The sequence below is a fragment of the Anopheles arabiensis genome, chromosome 2, assembly GCF_016920715.1.
Source record: "Anopheles arabiensis isolate DONGOLA chromosome 2, AaraD3, whole genome shotgun sequence".
Taxonomy (NCBI): domain Eukaryota; kingdom Metazoa; phylum Arthropoda; class Insecta; order Diptera; family Culicidae; genus Anopheles; species Anopheles arabiensis.
Window position 1 is genome coordinate 48,300,566 of NC_053517.1, and position 19,401 is coordinate 48,319,966.

Below are 19,401 nucleotides of genomic sequence, written 5' to 3' on the forward strand. Positions count from 1 at the left end.
TGGTCCTCTTCCCTTTTTCTTTCAGCGCTGCTCTGTGTGTACGTGTGTATGTGCGTCTCGCGGGGTGTTTCTTCTTTCGTGTGCTGCGGTGTGAAGCTCGTAATGAGCGAGAGTGTGTAGTGTGGGCGAACGCGCGCGCCATCGAGAGTGCTAAAACAATAGTGTGAACGGAAAATCTACGACCCACAGTCACGCACATCCCTTCCGAAGCGAAAGGGAGGAAGCAAGCAGTCGAAGGAGAAACCGGGGGCGAAAACGAGCGGAATCCGGCGGGTGTGCTGCGTGCGTGCGTGCCGTGCGTGTCCCCGCTCGCACAAGAGAGAGTGAGAGAGTGAGAGAGAGAGCGCTGTTGCTACTGTGGGTGGAGGTGTCGGAAGGGAGGTGAGAAAACGGGGGTGTGCAGAAAGGAATGCATTTCGCTTTTCTTCACTGGCGGCCGTCAGCAACATCATCTTTCACGGACACCATCGTTACCATCGTCATTACCACACCCCTGCTGTTGTTGCTGGTGCTGCCACTGGACGACCAGACGGGCTGCGGCTGCTAGAGTGACTGGGAGCGCGAAAGAGAGCAAATTGGACGTGCGAAACAGGGCCCGGGGCACGATCAGACGCGTTCCACGACCCATCGGTTCGAGATAAATCATCCTGAAAATAGGAAGCACAGGCACCAGTGGGTGGTGTGCGATTCCGAGCAGGTGGTGGGTGTGTGTGCCAACAACTGCAGCGCCGTTCTTATGCCGAAGGTGAGTTGGTGTGCAATGCAATGGTGCATTTAAAAGCACTTTCCCCGGGAGTGCGATGAGGTTATGTGGTGTCTCTTTTACTTGAAAAGTCCGGCTTTTTTTCCTTTTCGTGGCCGTTTGATCGAATAGTGTGTGCACAATCAAAAGCATGAATGCGCGAGGGCGATGCTCTGTGTGTCTCGTGTGGGTTTGAATGCTTCCTTGCTGTATCCAGGCTTAGTTCGTGCATGCGAATCCGTTTTTGCTTTCGTTGAAGCGTGTTATGCAAACGAAAATAAAAGTGATTGACTAAGGGCTTAATCATTGGTGTGAAGTGGATAACAAGTTCCAATTTTCGTGTGAAAATAATGAAAGCTTGAAGGAAAGATTTATTTTCCATAGTATTTTGGTTAACGTAACGATGGTTTAAGTTATGTTTGGTAAAAAAGCTCCAACATAAGATGTTGTGAGATTAAAAATTAAAACTTTAAACATTTTGTAAGCCATTTCTTGTACAGCAAATCAGTACAAACATGCCAAGGATGTATTAGAGATATTTTACAAATTATTGTTGTCCAAGCTTGGGTCGATTCCGTGCTATTTAGACATCAAGTTGTACATGTACCTCATGGGTTAAACGCTAACACGTTGTTGGAACTTAAAATCGATTAAAGAGCAATTTAACTTTGACGAAAAGGCTCAATAGTTTGCAATCGGTGAAGCGAACATTATTTTACATATTTTTTGTATGCATAATCCGATTTGAAATACATTCTTTCAAGCCTAATTAAATCTATTTCCAAGTTTTCCGAGGTAGGCCACAGCGCGGGTCAGGTGAAAGTTTTGCTTATTATACAATTTTGTAATTTGAATGCTCCAAGTGCCCGGGAACCGGGAATCCTGCCGATGTCCCGTGGCCACATCGGATGACGATTTATGGTAATTTGATGCAAATTCTTCAGTAATGTTGAAAGTGTATGAACCATTCGATCTGCCCTTCGACGATTCGACGTTGTACGCGTACAACTTATAGTCCCAAAATGGTGGAGAGTACCTCCCCCCCGGCCTCCCCCCTCCCTCCCCCTGTGTGTGGTTTGAACGATTTCCCGCCCCACATTTACATTTCGTGTTTTCGGTAGGTTCCGTTTTGGCCTTGCTGTATAGGTTTCAGGTGACCCATGTCTCCGTGTGAGCCTTCCGAGAAGCATTTAACGCATAATTCAAGCGGAAAATGTCAATGATTGTTGTCGCTGTGTGTGTGTGTGGTGGTTTTTTTCGGTTGAGGGTGAAAAACGATACACACCGATGTCGGTTACGTTCTGACGGGTGTAAAATGTTTAACCTCCTTGATGAAGGGGTAATTTGCAACCTATTTGATCGTGGGTAGCTACCTATGATGAAGCAGAAAATCACACGATCGGTCGGGTAACACCTTTTGCAACGTGTGTGTGTGTGTTTAACTAGAACACAGTCCACGGTGGACTGGAAATTCGAGCTGAACAAACCTATTTGAAACCTATTAGAAGGTTCAAGCTATTGGATTGCGTTATTGAATACGTCTGCTGCATAAGTATGGGAGGGATAAGTAAGCTCCTCAGAAGACGTAATGAGAAACGATACTTAATTCTTCATTATTATTTTTTTGGGGGAAATTTTTATTCTCATAATGCTTATTTGGAACAAGTTAGTTTATTTTAGATTAAAAAATCTTCGTATTGGAATAGCCAAAGGAAGGAAATGTATCAACATCAACCAGTTTACGGCGCACCATAAAGCACCCATCAACATCTCAATAGACCGAGCGATTTCAACATCATCCACGAATGGAGCCGGACCGGACGCACATTCCCCCTCATACAAGCACACACACACACACACGCACACAAAGCGTAAATACGTCCCCCTCCCCTATGGTCTCATTCCGAAATTGGAGTGTTTGCGTTTTTATTTAGAAAAATCGGTTACGGAGGCCATAACTGCGGGCCGTGTTGTGTGTAGCTTCCAGGGAAACCACTTGAAGTTGCCCTCTGAAACACGCAGCAGCAGCAATAGCGCAATACACACTGGTTCCGAATACTGGTTTTCCGTGCAGCCTCAAAATATTTGCCCCGCAATGCCTCTCGGGAGGGACGGCGGGGGTTGGGCGCGAGGTTGCCAGATCGATAGATGGCATGAAATAAAATAGAAACTAAACGAGCCGAACCGAGCGACGCGCTCACACGCGTCGCCGCGCGCGTTCAGGTGGCTTACCGAGATGGGGTGGCTCAGGTGGCTTTGCGCCCGGGAACTGGTTTCATTCCGACCCGAGACGGCGATCGGGTGGAAGGAGGGGAGGGCTACCGGATCGTCCCAACTGCCGTTCGTAACGTTTGACCATATTTATATATAAATTGGCGTCCATCGCGCGGTCATGCTGTTTTCCCATCTTGCCAGAGGTGCAGCAGGGAAGGAGAAGGGGGTGGAGAGCGTACAGTGCGGTACACCAGCGTTGGAGCTGGTCAAATTGCGGAACCCCACGTCCGAAAAAGGATCGGTTGATCGGTTGGTTGTTGGTTGTGTGTTTCTTCTTGCAACAACCCTTGTTTTCCGAAGGAGAGAGACAATGTCCGGAGAAGAGGGGAGGTAAGGTGTGCGCATCGACCCAAGCGGATGTCCAAATGAGTGCACCTCGAAGTTTGACGACTTGCTTACGATGTTGGTGCCCATTCGCGAAGCATGTTGATTGACACTCCCCGCGAGTCAGGCAGGCGACCAACGGCTCTCTTGATCGACCATCACCGAACAAAGTATGCACCGGAACCTCCAGGGTCCCCGATGTGGACTAGTGATGGGTAAAATTGGCAACAATCCGAAGTCAATTACGATAATTTTGGAACCGACTCCAGAAGGTAGGATAGCATTATCTGGGGCTGTCCGGAATAGTTCGGAACTGTCAGGAGTCATCTGGAGTCGGAGTTCTCCGTAGTCGGAGTCATCTGGAGGTATCCAGAGGTGTCCGGAGTAATCCGGAGGTATCCAGAGTTGTCCGGAGGAATCCAGAGTTGTCTGGAGTCATCCGGAGTCATCCGGAGTCATCCGGAGTCGTCCAGAGTTGTCCGGAGTCATCCAGGAATTGGAGCCGTTGACGGAGTTGATGAGAATCGGAATCGGTTGGGTCGGTTAATTTTGGGGACAGAGACGACCGATGCAAGAATGCAAAGTATCGTCGTTTTCGCTAAGCACAATTCTTAGAAACAAAACCCTGTTTACGAAGTGACCGCGCAAAGCGAAAGACGAAGCCGACTCCGACTCTGATCGACACCGACTACAGGCGACTGCAACTCCATTCGACCCCGACTAAGGCCAACTCTGACTCTGCACGATTCCTACTCCGGATGACTCCGACTCCAGATGGAACTAGTGGTTCCGATTTTTCCAGAGCCGGAATTGGAATAACAATAACCGGAGAAGGCTCGAAGTCGTGGGTGCGCTCCAGAGAGCACATCACTAATGTGGACTGCTCTGAAAGGATGTGGCTTTGTGATGGATGAGCTTGCAAAGTCCCAGAGACCCAATCCGGTCAGTCTGGTCAGCAACTGTACCTGTCTGATGGAGATGTAGACCCTCCGGTGACTCCACGTCAGCCCCCAAGGCTCGCACATCGATCGAAGTCGTTACCATCTGCTAGTCTTATTAGTTTGGGGTGTTTTTTTTTACTCAAAATGAAACACATTATTAAATCATTGCTGCTGTTGCTAGGGCCATTGGCAAAAATGCGCACGAAGGTTACACGGCGGCTTCCTCCAGCACCGAAACCTTCCGAGAAAGGAGCGCCGCAACAATAGTTTCCACCAAGATGTGATGTTGACCCGGGCAGCGAGAGGTGGTGTTGCCCGTAAGCCATATGCAACCAGTGCCCCTCCTTCTCCACGACTTCCTCCTGTTCGGGGCACGCTGACCTCGTCTGACGAGCGGCGCGCTCAGAGGTGAGGGTTCGTTGCTAAAGCATCGCGTTAGGCGAACGGCTCTGTACGGACACGTTAATATCGCCTTGGTCGCCATCCGTTCCTCTTCGACTCATTGCCTCTGCCGTGCCGTGCCCTGTCCGCTAGATTGGATGACACTTTGACAAGGTTTCAAAAATAGATAAATCAGTGCAACCTTCCAGTAGTTTGCCTTCCCTTTTTTCTCTGATCAGGTCGCGTGGTGGTGATCCTAGCAAAAAAAAGAGAGAGGCACGGAGGCAATTTTTGCACGGCACAGTATGGTCTTCCAAGGGAGCGGGAGAGATAGACAGAGGGGAAAAAGCTGCTCCCTTGTCTCTTGGGCTCAGAAACTTGTTGCAAACTTGGCCCCTTCTGACATTGCCCGTACGAAACGGTACGGCGCGCAGTACCATCGAAGGGGGTCCCTCGTGTCGTTGTGTGGTGTATGCTTTGCGGCAGTGTAGGAGAAGTCAGCGTGGTCAAAGGACTGCAGGACGACGGTTGGCGACAGGAAAATGCGGGGAGATCCGTGTGATTTGTAAAGCAAATGCTTGCATGCCCGTTACGAGTGAACACGGCATCCGTAAGGTGGTGTACACACATTGTATCGGGAGGTCGCCTTTAGGGAAGCCTTCTCTGTGCCGCGATGTGCTTGGAGTGTGGAGAGCGCGATAAAATAACTGGACCGGCCATGAGTGGGGGGAAGTTAGTGACCCATCTGCGCGAATCGTTCGTTTGCAAAAGGGCCATGAAGCGGGAGAGGAGGCAGAATGTTGGGGAAGAAATTGCTAAAATATTCACCACACTGGACCCGTAGCAGAGACCGTTGGACGGGAGGAAACACGCCCCATCCAACGGCATAGTAATTATGCTGCAACGAGCGCTGTACGACGGTTCCTTTTTGTGATTTTCATTATGCACGGGGGTGAGGAGTAGTGTGCCATTTACGAAGCAATGCAATTACTTGGGGAGATATTCCCTCGCACAGCCGGCCTTAGAACGAGCGCTCGCTTCAGCTGCGATGGGATTATCTAAAGAAAATGGAAACATTTTACAGAGTGTAATGTAATTATTGAACTGTTTTGCAGCAATGATTGGATTTTACTGAAGTTATGAAAATGGAAAGTCGGAGGATGGCTCAGCGCGTTACAATCGATCGATGCGCTGGAGCTTAAGCATGGTCAGACGGGATGACAATTCATAAGTAAGGACTGAGTGTGTATATTTTTTTCTAAGTAAAACCAATACCATCGGTTGATGTGACAAGGCGAAAAGTTAGTGCAAAATGAGCTTTACACTATTTGGACAAAATTTCTCTTACGTTCCTAACGTTGTCCGTCAAGATTCGCTTATTTGAATGGAATTGTTTGTTAAAATGATTATAGTAGAACAATTGAATTAAAATATTAATGTATGGACTTCATTCGGTTTCAATGTTCTATTGGTGGAGTATAAACTTACAGTATTTTAATCAAAACAATCGTTTCGAACGACTCATCGAAATCGTAACTTTAGCTATGGTGTTTAGGTAGCTGCAGAGTTGGCTTACAGTGTAATAGCAATTTTACAATGGATACGAAAGAGTTCTGAAAGTATTTCTAATAACGACTGGATAACATCTAGACCAATTTTCTTCAGCATTTATGAATGTAAATAGTTCATTCTCTTGCACATTGGATGTTAATAGTTCATGTTCTTACACATTCGTTGTATATTCGTTATCATGGTCTTAATAGCGGAGCCTCCACGTCCACTTTTCCACGTTATGGACTATGTGCTAAAAGGACCTTATGATCTGGGTCATCCGGTTTCATACGCATAACATATATAACCCTCCGGAGCTCGTCCAACGCATCGTTGTAGTGGCTTCTTCATTGCCCTTCCACAAATCAATTGCCAAAATTTCTTGCGACCAGGAACCTCAATATTGAAGAGTTATTCTTTTTTATTTCTTGCAGCATCATGTTGCACTTTCCAAGTGGTAGTGCAACGATAATTTCAGCACTGTAATTCCATCGTTAATAACTATTGAATTCAAGCACTTATATGTAAAAACTGTTGCAAAATTAGATAGTGTGCTTCAATACATTAAAACATTAAAATAACTGTCTAAAAGTACCATATAGAGCCACTAGTGTCCCTACTAAAAATAAAACTATGTGACAGAATTCCAAATGAACAGCGCTTTACGTAGATCTGGATTTGTAAGTAGATCCGCTGGTGATGCCACCATCAGTTAAGTGCAAGATTCTTTGCCGACTGCTTGATTTCTTGTCAGGCTTCATTGGAGAGCCTAAGATCAATGATGTTTACTTCAACAGCGTATTCTACGGTCTGGATTGAAGGTGGTTTTCGAAGTCTTCACCTTTACGATTGAGAAATATTAGGAAGACAAACAATTCATTTGAATTTAAATAATCCGCCAAATATTTCAGATCAGATAGTTCAATAAGTAATTTTGTATTTAATAGTCATAATAAATTTATTCGAACCACAATTATTACAAAGTAAATCAATTTGATATCCAGTAGAATTCTTGCCAACAAATCTTCCGTTTTAGTGCCACAATACTAGTGATTGGCAAAAATCAGGAGTCGACTCCGATCCGACTCTGATAAATTCGGAATCGACTCCGGAAGGTAGGTCCGCGCTGCAATATCCGGAGTCGTTCGGAATCGTCCGAAATAGCCCGGAGTCGTCCGGAATCGTCCAGAATTGCCCGGAGACACCCGGGGTCGGAGTCGTCCTGAGTTGTCTGGAGTCGCCCGGAGTCATTCGGAGTCGGAGTCGTCCGGAGTCGTTCGGAATCACGCGGAGTTGGAGTCGTCCGGAGTCGTCGGAAGTCGTTCGGAGTCGTTCGAAATTGTCCGAAATCGTCTGCAGTCATTCAGAATCGGCTGCAGACGGAGTCATTTGGAGTCATCTGGAGTCGGTCTGTATAGGAAGTGCACGCGCAAAGAGAAAGACAAAAAAACACAACGAAAGAAAATGTCTGATCACAGGCACATTAAACCACACGGCTCCTGTTGACTCCGACCAACTCCGATTCCGAACGACTCCGGACGACTCTTCACGACTCCGATGACTCCGAACTACTCCGGACGACTCCGGGCGACTCCGAGCGACTCCAGACTCAAAGCCTTCGAAGATTCATTTATTATATTGTCCAGTATTACTGTTGATTGTATGAGTGATTTTGTTTGCTTCTTCTTTCTCATTACAGCCATCAAACTATTGACACAAAGCCGCTGGATCAAAGCAAAAAGGCAACCGGGTCAGATATAAAGCCGCGCATTGCACATGGCCAGGTCAAATGCATCTAGCAAACAGCGCTCCGGTTTCTGCATCGCTGCTAGTGTAAAAATATAACACAATACAACGAGACAAAGTGCGGTCTCCCTTTCCCCACCCGGTCGTGCAGTTTGACACACCCAACCTGGTAGCTACTTAATCGTGCGCTCGCGTGATCGTAACCGTGTGTTTGTGGTACGTAAAAGTGGCGAATCGGCGTGTCTCCAGGTGTTTCGATTAAGTAGCCGTCTGTTGCTCGGTCTCGTTTGTTTTATTGCAAGTGTCCAACATAAATTAGGTGTAGAAGTCGGCGATAAAGCACCGGCCCGCAGCCATATCCAACACCGCCCAGCCAATCTGACATCCTCCAAACCCCTCTGGTTGGTGAATTTCGTGTGCGTGTGTGTGCGGTGTTTGCAGCGCGGGATCGCGACCGGGACACCATCGCCAAAGTCCGGCGCAGTGCGCGAGTGAAAGTGTTGCAAAAATAAAAATTATCCTACAAAATCTCCATCCGTGTCCAGCCAGAGCAGGGGTAAAAGTGTGCGACACACCGCTCTTTCTCCGCCGGGTGGTGTAACACATCCACTACAAGTACACACTGACACGAACACACACTCACTCAGTTCGGCAGATGCATGCAAATACCCTAAATTAGTGTAGTGTGGGCGGAAAAGAATTTCGGAATTTTTCCGAACCCAACCGAAAAAGAGAGAGAGAGAAAGCGAAAGAGTGAATTATCCGCGCAGCGCACGCAACCAACCAAAACCCCGCGGACACAGCCGAATCGTGCTAGGCGACTGCTGACGCCAAAGACCGCCAAGTTAGGTCAAGCGAGATAGGGAGACGGAGGGCACAGGTGCCCTGGAGATTCCGGTTCCGAAGGATCGGTTCACTATTTCGGGTCGCCATTCGGACAACAAAAAGCCGCCAACCTGGAACTAATGGAATTAGAGAACATCGTGGCCAATACGGTCTACCTGAAGGCGCGCGAAGGTAAGTTAAGGGGGGGGAACCCCAGTCGGGAAACAGGCGGCGGCGGAGACTCGCCAAGAGGGTCGTTGTTTCTTCGTCTAGGTGGAGTAGTTTGTCGTGGGAAGAGTAGGCGGAAGGTAGGTGGGGGGGAACGTGATCTATTTTAGGCGCGCCGCGAAAAACGATCTAATTTTGGGAGTCTTCACCGGTTTTCCTACACACATTTTTACACGCCAAATCCTTGACGGGCGGTGCACGCGGTTTGCATGCCGCTTTTCCCGCCGTTTCCCGCTAGGCGGGTCCGCGAGGTTTCGCAATGGAAGAGTGGTTTATTTGATTGCTCCCGTGTGTTTGGACGCGGTTTGTTTGGTGCGGTGTTGTTTGTTTGGTTGTTACGTTCCCGTTTGTTTGCGCTTACAAACAGGGGGCCGTTATGAGAGATCGTCGACGTGCGTGTGTTTTTTTTGTTGTGTATAAAATTTATCCCAAAAACCATTGGTTGCTGCAGTGTGGGGTGGGGTTTTTACCTCCAGGGCTGACTTGGAGGATTCCTGTGACCAGGGCCGGGACGGTGGGGAGGAGCGAATAAAGTACGATTTTCTATCGTGTTTGTGCGCTGTGTCGGCGAGTGTGTAGATAGCAGTGTGGAAAAGATTTGTCTGCCGCCGACTGAGTTTTTCTTTCGAATTAAACAAACACACGTAAATAGATGATTGATAGTGAAGCATTTATCAAAAGCACATGCTTCTGGAGGGTTTGTTAGTTTATGATTGGTTTGTAGTTTTGGAAACGATTAACTAGCACGATTTAGTCGGTATTCGGTGGGGTGAGTCTGGCATTTGAGTTAACCTAGTAAATGGATTTTTTTTATGTGTGCTGGCATATTAACAACTTCTGAAAATAACTAATAATATGTTGGCGGCATTGCACCGCGCACAGCATTGTTTATTAAAATGTCATTGGTTCGATTTAATTGGATAGGAAGAAGTCAACAAAAAACGCAGGTCTATATTCGTTTTAAGCTCGAAAAACGTTCAGTTTTGTTTGAAAATTGTCGCAAAAGTAATCAACATTGTGACTGTTTCTCCTACGCTATGTTTTCCATCGTCGCCTGGGGCACAAATCGAATCGAAAGTCTATTTAAAATCGATTTCTAACGAACTCTGCTGAAGCCAACGCAGGCAGATGGTTGCTGCAAGTCCATTTAGAAACGCCAAATAGACGAAAGATCAAAAGTCATAAAATAAGTTTCTGTACGAAAGTTTGCACGGAGCAGTAAATAGCTTTGAAAGGAAGTAAAAAATCGTTCAATGTACAAACACACACACACACACACACACACACACACACACACACACACACACACACACACACACACACACACACACAACTGGCGGGTCAATCTCATTTTATTGCCAAAGTTTCGGCAGTTTTTTTTACGAACGATTTTTGTCAAACTCAATTTTGATTTACATGAACTCAACAATACAGTTCTCTCTACGCGACTGGTAGAAGTTACTTCTGTTAGTTAAACTTTCTGCTAAAACATGTGTATCGTGTGGTTTTGTTATCGTGCCAGTAGTTGGACAATGTGAGTTAGGGTCCACAGTCTCGTAATATCGTGCAGAGGTACAACGGCAAACAAAAAACTGCACAGTTTGTTATTGAAAGGTGTAAGGTTACTGGCAGATTGCTTTAATTTAATGAAATGTGTTTGTTTTTGGCTTCCAGCTCGCCTGCCAGATGCTCCCTGGTCTTATTGGGCAGGGAAGGGCAATTCCTTGTGGGGGGAATAAATTAAACTGCAATCAATTACTATCAATTAATGTTTAATCAACCTTTTTGACTCCCTGGTGGTGTGCTTCCTTTAAGCCATCTCTTAGGTGCGGCAATAACTGAAGACGAATATACTGCATGTGTGTGTGCTTGTGTGTGGGATGACAACACTGGTACGGGTCAAGCAATCTCATGGTGGTACCAGTTGCTCACCCTCTCCACCCACCCAGCAACGTGTTTTCAAACTTGAAAGCGGATCCTGTTTGATCTAGTTCGCAAATGATATTAATTTTTGGGCAAAAAATAAACACACACACACAGTTACCAGTTCCGGAAAATGTGATGTTTTTGTTTGCACTGGCCGTTTCTACCCACCCTCGGGGAGTCGCTTGTATGAATGTAAACCCTTTCCTCATGCAGCAGCACCCGAACTCGCCGCACACGGTGCTCTCAACAAAGGTGTTCGTTATGTAGTTGGTGCTTTGTGTGCCACAGACATCCGGAATAGGCCCAGTAGTCCGCATGATCCGAAATGGCTTAATCTAATCGATCGACTACTTGGTACAGTTTCGTGGGGTTAGAAAAATACGTTAGGGTAATTATTTTGTTGGTGAGTGTGTCGGTCGTCCGTGTTGTGCACACAGTGCCAAAAGGCGTCGTCATATCCGTATCGGTGGTGGTACCGTATGTGATGGGCTCGCTGGTTATATTGATATGATCGCTGACGTACCTTTTCTCGCTAATCCGCGCATGTGTGACGTCACGATCGCTCGGTAGTGACGACGGCAGGGTAGGTCCACCACGTTAATAAACCAGCTGCCACGGTTTCGTTCATCCAATGCCTTGCCATCTCTGGGTGCTGAAAGATTTCGAGGAATTATGATAGCAATAGATAGAGTTTAAGGCGATACAACGCGTAAGCGATTCCAAAATCAAACACTGGTTACAAATTTCAGTGTTGATAGTAAACCCCTTTTGCTGACACACACATTCACAAAACTAGTGGAGGATGGAGGAATGTCTGTGCGAAAAGAAGGAAGCCGATTTGTTGATTGAATCCGCTCGGTTTGACGACGGTGAAGAGGTCGAGGTCATGGATTCGCTGCCCTGACAGTTGTCCGTCCGTGGGCCGGGCCGGGACAATGACAGATGAGGGATGAAGTTGTCCGCTGACGGTGATGTAGTGCGTCGGCGCGCTCCATAAGCGGCGGCATCCACTTGAAGAGCTATTCTCACGCAATCCAGCTAGATCCTCATTGTTTTTTTTTTGGAAAATGGACAAAACGCAGCGCAACTGTTATTGAGGTGATAGATACCAGTGGCTGGGCCGCTTCATATATTGGTGATGGTTTGATTTGTTTAATAAAAAACCCACGATGCCCCACTTACGCAGGGTCGTATCTGCTTTTATCCGTCCGTCTGTTAAGGTCACAACCCTGCGGAAGAGTGTATGTGTGTTGCTGACTGCTGGAAAGGCATCAGGAATCGTTTTGTCCGAAATCATGTAAGGATTTAAGTTGAAGGATACGTTGTTTTGACAGGTTTGACAGAAAAGTACACAATTAAAGGGTATTTTGTTGGATACGTTGGATACGGTTGGATTTTTGACGTTAGGCTTCAAAGCGCTGAGAGAGGTTCCTTGATTCACATTCTATCTTTACTCTGGTGCTAGGCCATTGTCATTTCGTCAATTCCGGGTAGGGCGCCTGAAAGTCTAGAACAGAACTGTTTTATTTCTTCAATTTTTACGATTCAAAACCTATTGAGTTTTGAACCTATTTTATACTGAAATCAATTCCACGGGAAATTTAGACTACTAATAGATGCTGGAATACACTATTTTCGACTATACGACTGTTTTGTCCCTAGTTTGGAGTTCATTTTTGAGTCTTCATGCCTCTTCGTAGGTACAATGCTACTCTCATCACACCGAACGACAACAAATCAGCAAAGAGTTAATTCCGTTAGCCCTAATACATTGGAAATACGCAATTGATTGAAATTAGCGGCAAATACTCCCTTTCTTGCTGTTTTTTTTCATCCCTTTCTTCATCCGCTTCATGTCCGCTTGCTCTCTTAACCTTGCATGGCCCTGCGGTGCCACTGGCTTGTCACGGGATGAAGAAAACGGTGTGACAGCATAAGCCGGCCGACTGACGAGATAAGGGTGATAATATGCGCTATTTCCAGTTCGGGCTTATCTTGACCTAAACAGCCCCGAGACCCGTTTATTTATTCCCAGTGCCACATGCCCCGCCGAGATTGGCATGTGATTTGGTTGTGAGTAAACAAAGCGCCACCACTTGCGTCGTCCGTCTGTCCCTCCGCCACCGGCCACTAATGGACCGAGCTAACGCACACACCGTCTCGTAGCGTTTCGGTGCGATTATTAACAGTGCTGTGAGGTTGGGTTTACGTTGACCAAAAAGTCGGTCTTTCAGTTGGTATTTGAATGGAGCGAAAAAAAATGATGATAATTATGCGAGCGATTATTTACATTTGACGTGTGTCGTCTAATCTGGAACAGAAATTACTTTCATGTATATTTCGCCATACTTCTGGATGTTTTTAGGTTTTAGATGAGTTTTAATGGTCAGAATATGGTGGCACATTACATTTTTTTTACGACTTTACGCTTCCTGTGAGGTGGATATTGTGGGACGAAGTCACATGTACACACTCAACAAAAAAAAAAAAAAAAAACGTTTTGTATAAACATTCCTTCGCCTCCACACAGAAGCCGATTCATTCATCGACAGAATGGGCTGCTGCAGGATCGAAGATGGCAAATGCAAAGCAAAATATTGGAGCGCTGCCGAACTGCCCCGTACCGGTTCGCAGCCGACCTTACAATCCAAAGTACAAAGCTTGGGCGGCGCAACATCAGTATTATCATCATCATCATCATCATTGTCGTCGTCGTCGTCGTCGTCGTCATGATCATCAACCTCAGTCAGCGCAAGTGGCGATGACGACGAGCAAGAGAAGCGAAGGGAAAAGAGCTCTCATTATCACAGTCACTTGCGGTGCCGGACGGCCGTCGTCGTCCAATAAACCGCGCAGCAGCAAACGGATTCCGAATGACGTCGGTTGTGTGTGTGCGTGTGTGCCGAACCCCGGGTCGCGTCACCTAGGCTGGCCGCACAGCGCGCCGTTTCGCAACGTCAATCGCACCTTCCGCTGCGTTTCTCATGTTCGTGTCTCGTTTCCTGCCTTTCGTGAACTATCCCCCGACCCGGACCCATCAGCCTCCAAGTGCTTTGACGGGGTTTGACATACACGCGGTGGGTATGTATGTTTGTTTTGCATACAAATAAAACATGCACCCTTGTACACATCGTCCCCACCGCCCTGACGCCGCGTTAGTCTCTTCGTTAAGCGACCCCGAAAAAAAAAACAGGGAGAGGATCAGATTTTCAATTGACTGGCAAGATATAGAGTGTTTACCGTGTTCCATCTGTGCCAGCGAGAGAGGAGACGAGTAGTGTGAATATTCGAACTGTTGTAATGTCACAGCTACACTCAGTCTGATCGCTGTGTCGTCTAAGGGCCGTTTCGGATGCCCGGTGAGCTACCAAAGCGGATCGATTTTGTATGGTTACATCGTATCTAACGAGAAAGCTTCTGTCTGCAGGCAGCGAACAGAAAAAGCTCTCCCTCTGGTCGTCGAGGTGAGCTTTCCGTTGTTTCGGTCCTTCGCTGGAGCCAATAGTCTGCCCGCGGGCCTTAGTGTAGGATGCCGCCACCTCGTAAAATGATAATTTGATTCTCACTTTTTTTATTCGATTAGCTTGCCTTCCTGTCGACGTGTCGGCTGGTGCCACCTCGTTCGGATTCGACGAGCCCGGTGGGTTTTTGCTTTGCCGCTGTCGTGTAGTGGCTTTTCCTGTGAGACCCCTCTACAGAGGTACGTTCAATGGCACTGTTCACCGGTGCACAGGGTTATTCAGCATCGGCATGGTGGAGGTGTACCAGCTGCTCAGTTGACGTGTGGCCACGTAAGTGTCTCGTCCATCGGGCAGCAGGCGGTAGTTGTAATTAGGAAAATTATAACTACATTTATCACACCTTTGTGAGAGGTGTGGTTGGTGTGCGAGCCGCCAGCCCGACTTGCTTCGAGATCGAGAAGTCGCTGGCAAATTACCGTCGTTTGACCGGTGGACTGTGATTATAACGCTTTATACAATTTCGACAAGTTACAGCATCGTCCGCGGTTACACCTTTTGGAAATGCCGCGCACGAATTACGAATTACTTACGGCCATTTCTGAAATTCGAACTTGATTAGCTTGTTACCAATGGCGAACGGATTGGTGAAAATTGATGCTAATATTCTGTTTGTGCGACAACATGACAAGCGGTAATATGAAGATGCCGTGTGTCGTCGTGTATTATAAGCGTTTCACGCCAACGGGAAGCTCTAGTGATCAGCTTGAAGTGAAGCAGTGGAGTGTATAAAAATTGTATGAGTTTTTTTATGTAGTGTAAAAAAGTGGCATTGACGTTTCCGGGCGGCAAAGCTCAAAGGGGACCGACCGGTATGTGCCAATTCTTCGGCAAAGAAGCTAGAGAAGGTCGCTTGTTTGGCGAACAATTTAGTCAGTCGCGTTTCAGATGCGCCTGCCTCTCAAATGAATAAAGATTTCATTTACAAAGTGATGATGGTTTCCTGTGTGTGCGTGTGTTTATTTTTGCTTTGTTTATTGCGCTGCTTCTACCAGCAAAAATACTTCCCCGAAGTAAACAGGCTCAACCACCACTCATTGATATGCAAAACAGAAATAATGGGAAGCAGTGCATATTCTCCGTGGGGTGGGTGGGCAAAAGGATGTAACAGGATAATCGTGCGCAGTGCGGACTGGTTTGCACTGGCACGGGCAGGACTCGTCGTTCGGTCGGTGTGTGGCTGTTTTCTTTTTTTTTTTTGTGCTTTCCATGCTTGGCCAAGCATGAACCCCAAACGACATGCGAAAGGTTGTTTCCGATAATCGAAAGTGAATTCGATTAACTCGCCGAGTCTTTTGCTCCGCCGCAAACGGCAATCTTCGACGAGCCCCGAACGTTCGACGGATGTGCCATACATGTGCGGTGTTTGCCGAACGGCATTCGAGCATTGTTTGTGGTATTGTTTCGAGTGTCGTTGGCTGGAGCTACTAAGGATTCGGGATATATTTAGGTATATTGACGAAACGATGTTCCGCGGAGACTTTGCTGAGCTTCGTAACGTTGAATTACGCTACTTTAGCCGTGTGCAATGAAGCGTCCTTGTTAACATGTTTGGCAATTGATTCTGTTTTGCTACGCAAGATGCTCAGTAAAAGTAAAGACAATAATTTCCCAACATTTTAGATTGCAATGCACATAGGAAATTTTTGGAATCCAATGGCGACGAGTAATTACTGTCGAATTAAGCGTTATAGATTTTTTTTTCGGTTTTAACAAGGTAAATAAACATTTCGTTTTAGCCTTATGAAAATTTAGATTTTTATGTACTATTTTTATATACTATAAGATTTAGGCTCATATACTATCAGTAGAATTATATTCCATAGAAATGACAAAACAATGATTTAAACTCTATTGTCTTTGTTTTGATTGTTTTTGCCATCTCTTCTTATCCATGATCTTAAGTTTACTATTCTTTTTGAAGATAACAATTTATTTAGTATCCTTATGTTACCAAAATTAATAAATTATAACGCTGAATTAAATGGATTTGAATTATTATTAATACGGTCGGTTACGTGATTAGCGTCATTTTGCTGAATTGATTGATTCAATAATCGATTTTTCAGTAATTGAGTAATTGATGATACGTTTTCGAAATTGGAATACCAGTTTTTGTTGTTGCGAAAATGAAACCTTTCGAGTCAAGCTTCCGAAATATATTTTCAAGTCGCCATTTGTTCGGTTTTTGCCTATTCTTTATTTGTTGCTTTCCTTCCCCAGTCATTCATCTCAGCCCTATTGTCTAGTCCGAGTTCCTGCATTAATTTGTACATCAATTCTCATTTGCTGCATAGATCTCATTATTTGTTATTGTACCCATCCCAATTTCTAAAAAAAATCATAATAATAATCAGTCATTTGATACTGGTATTTTTCTTTAAACATATGAATATGAAATAGGGTAGCAAATTGTGGATGGTTGACTCTGACACAATTAATTCTATCTTTTTTGTTACATAAAAAATTAACACATTCTCCTAATCTCTGTGCAGAAAAGATTATATATTGTTACTAAAAACATAATTTCATTACTTGTTACTTGTGTTGTTCATCGCATTTTCTACCGCATCTTTAATTTGCTAGATAATATGCTTGCCGCTAGTAATTTCGGTCGAACCGGCGGTACACCGTCTTAAAATGTAAAGCTTTGTCCCCGGAGGCACTCGTGGGACGGGCAGGAAACATAAAGGACACGTTGTTATGGTTAGGAGAGTAATTTACTTTCATAATTGTGCAATGCCGCCACAGAGAGGAGGTAAAGCATAATTCGGGTATCTATTATCCACAACAACACAAGAGGCTTGTTAATGGGGGCCGCGCGATGGTGGACGCACCAAGAACACAAATGCCGCTTTCTGCGAATCAATTTAGGAAGCAATTTTGATTATCAATTGTGTAAACATTTTCAGCCCAAAAGTAGTCGAGAAGAAGGTGTACAGGTAGGCGGCACGAAAGCAAGAAAGCGGGGGGCATAGAATAATGTCTTTGAATCGAATTTAGATCGAAGGGCAAATTAGTTCGAAAACAGCCTGAGAGTGGCTCTTGAGGCTGCTTTTTTTCCTTCATTGATCAAAATGAAGTGCGTGTGCGGTATTGGGCGTGTGTAAGTAAGTGGTAGTTAACGTGCTTTTCAACAGCAACGATGTGTCCAACAGGCACCCGTCGGGTGTGCGTTTATTTATTCATCCTGCCGCCAGTGAGTGCCATTTGCCAGCGGCAATTAGCGACGCCTGTTAACGAAACGATCGTTTAATGTGAGTCCGCACACTATTTATGCTGCGCCGACTCATACAAACGACCCATAACTATTGTGCTCCGATTGTTTGTGCTCGTGTTGCGCGCGTCACCCGCGACTAGGTCGTCGGACCAGCGTCGTCAGCGTGAGAACACACTCCTTTTTCTGCTGCCAGTAGCCAAATGCAGCGCACCGTGAAAAGGCTTCAAGAAGGTGGCTTTCGTCGACTCCGGGGCGGTGAGAGGAAAAGTGGGTGGTAATTAAAAGGTATCGTATCCAATCAACAGCCCCAACCGGTGGCCGTCAAAACGACGTTCTCTGGGCAATTGTATGATGATGCTTTGGTTGACGGCGCGCTGCTAACCGATGCCACTACAACACCGGACTGAGTGGTATCGTTTTCTACTCAATGCAGCCAAAGCCGGAACTTATCGCAGCTTGGTGAGCTTGTGTGCAACAGGGTGGCGGTGGGAAAAGTGGTAGAAAGTGGCAAATTGGACTGCTTTAATGTTGGGCACGGGGAAGGCGTGGAAAAAGCTCCCATTGTTGAGGCCGCCAACGAATCGTGGACGAAATTGGAAGAACGTTCTTCTCCGTCAGCAAACCATTTATATATACTGGCCTTTTCTTAACACGGCGTGGCAAGCGCGTTTTAGTTTAATTGAAGTGTGCCGTAGCACGCACCACCCCGTTGTTGACAGCTGAGCGGAACGCGGCTCAGAGCGATTGCATCGTGTTTGCGAACTGGACGGCCTTCCGTCCGGAGAGGACGCACAAGCACACCTTGACGCGCGCGGTGGCGAGTTTCGCGAAGCGGATAATTAAGTGTGCGTCTTCATGAATTAAAGATTTGTGCTCTTGCTACCATCGAGCTTAGGTTAGGACGCGCTCTGTAAGGGCACGGAGAGTATCCGTTGCTGCTGGTGTGTTGGTGCTGGCATATAAAGTGTTGACGCGTGTTGTGTAAGGATAATGTAAGTTCGGTCACTACAGAGTCGAGACAGCGACGGTTCCCAGAGCCGCACACTAGCGTTGGCGTTTACGGTGCGAATCAAGCTCGCAGAACCTTAGGCCACCCGATACGCTGGGTGGACGGTTTTGTGGTCGATGGTGTGTCAAATGTCATTAGTAAAGTTTTCTTAATTATCCGCTGGATCGTTAACTCGCTCGGAAAGTGTTTCATCTTTGATTCGGATAATTAAAAGTAGGACCCTTTGTAAGATCATGGGAACGCACCGGTTGGAACGGCAACATGCAAAGGGCAACCGGTGTACAATTTGGAGATTCGGCAGGCAGCTTTATTCTATACCCTTATCCTTTCTCCACCATAAAGTAACCCAAACAGTAATTGAACCGTAAAGTATATTCGGCGGATGAGGATTGCTACACCTTCAAACGAAAGTGCCTTCAGTTGAGCGAAGCAACTATTCAATCAGTTGTTTCGCTGTAGATGATACGCCATTTAATCTAATATCCAGTCGTTAGTGGTTGTTCTTGTTCCGAACGGTCTAGCACACACGGTGTAACGATTGTGTTATAATAGCGCTCGTTACATCGTTCGAGCTTTAGGATGCAAATAGCTAGGCCGGGAAATTGTGATGCTTTTTGTATCATGCATCTCGTTGGCCGTACAAAACTGAATGCGTTTGAGTGAGTAAAAAGTGAGCGTGAAAGATGCAACTGATACAGGACACGCAGCGTACATTG

General features: G+C 46.1%; 1 protein-coding gene across 2 annotated transcripts in view; it reads left to right on the plus strand.

The window, feature by feature from the left end:
* The window catches only part of LOC120908350 (G protein-coupled receptor kinase 2), a 58,380-nt gene that overhangs the window by 1,281 nt on the left and 37,698 nt on the right, over positions 1-19,401 (plus strand). For both annotated transcript variants that reach the window (XM_040319265.1, XM_040319266.1), the window contains exons 2-3: positions 26-745; positions 7,913-8,976. In XM_040319265.1, coding sequence (XP_040175199.1) covers positions 8,925-8,976 — 52 coding nt within the window. In that variant the 5' untranslated portion in view covers positions 26-745; positions 7,913-8,924. The remainder of the gene's footprint in view (positions 1-25; positions 746-7,912; positions 8,977-19,401) is intronic.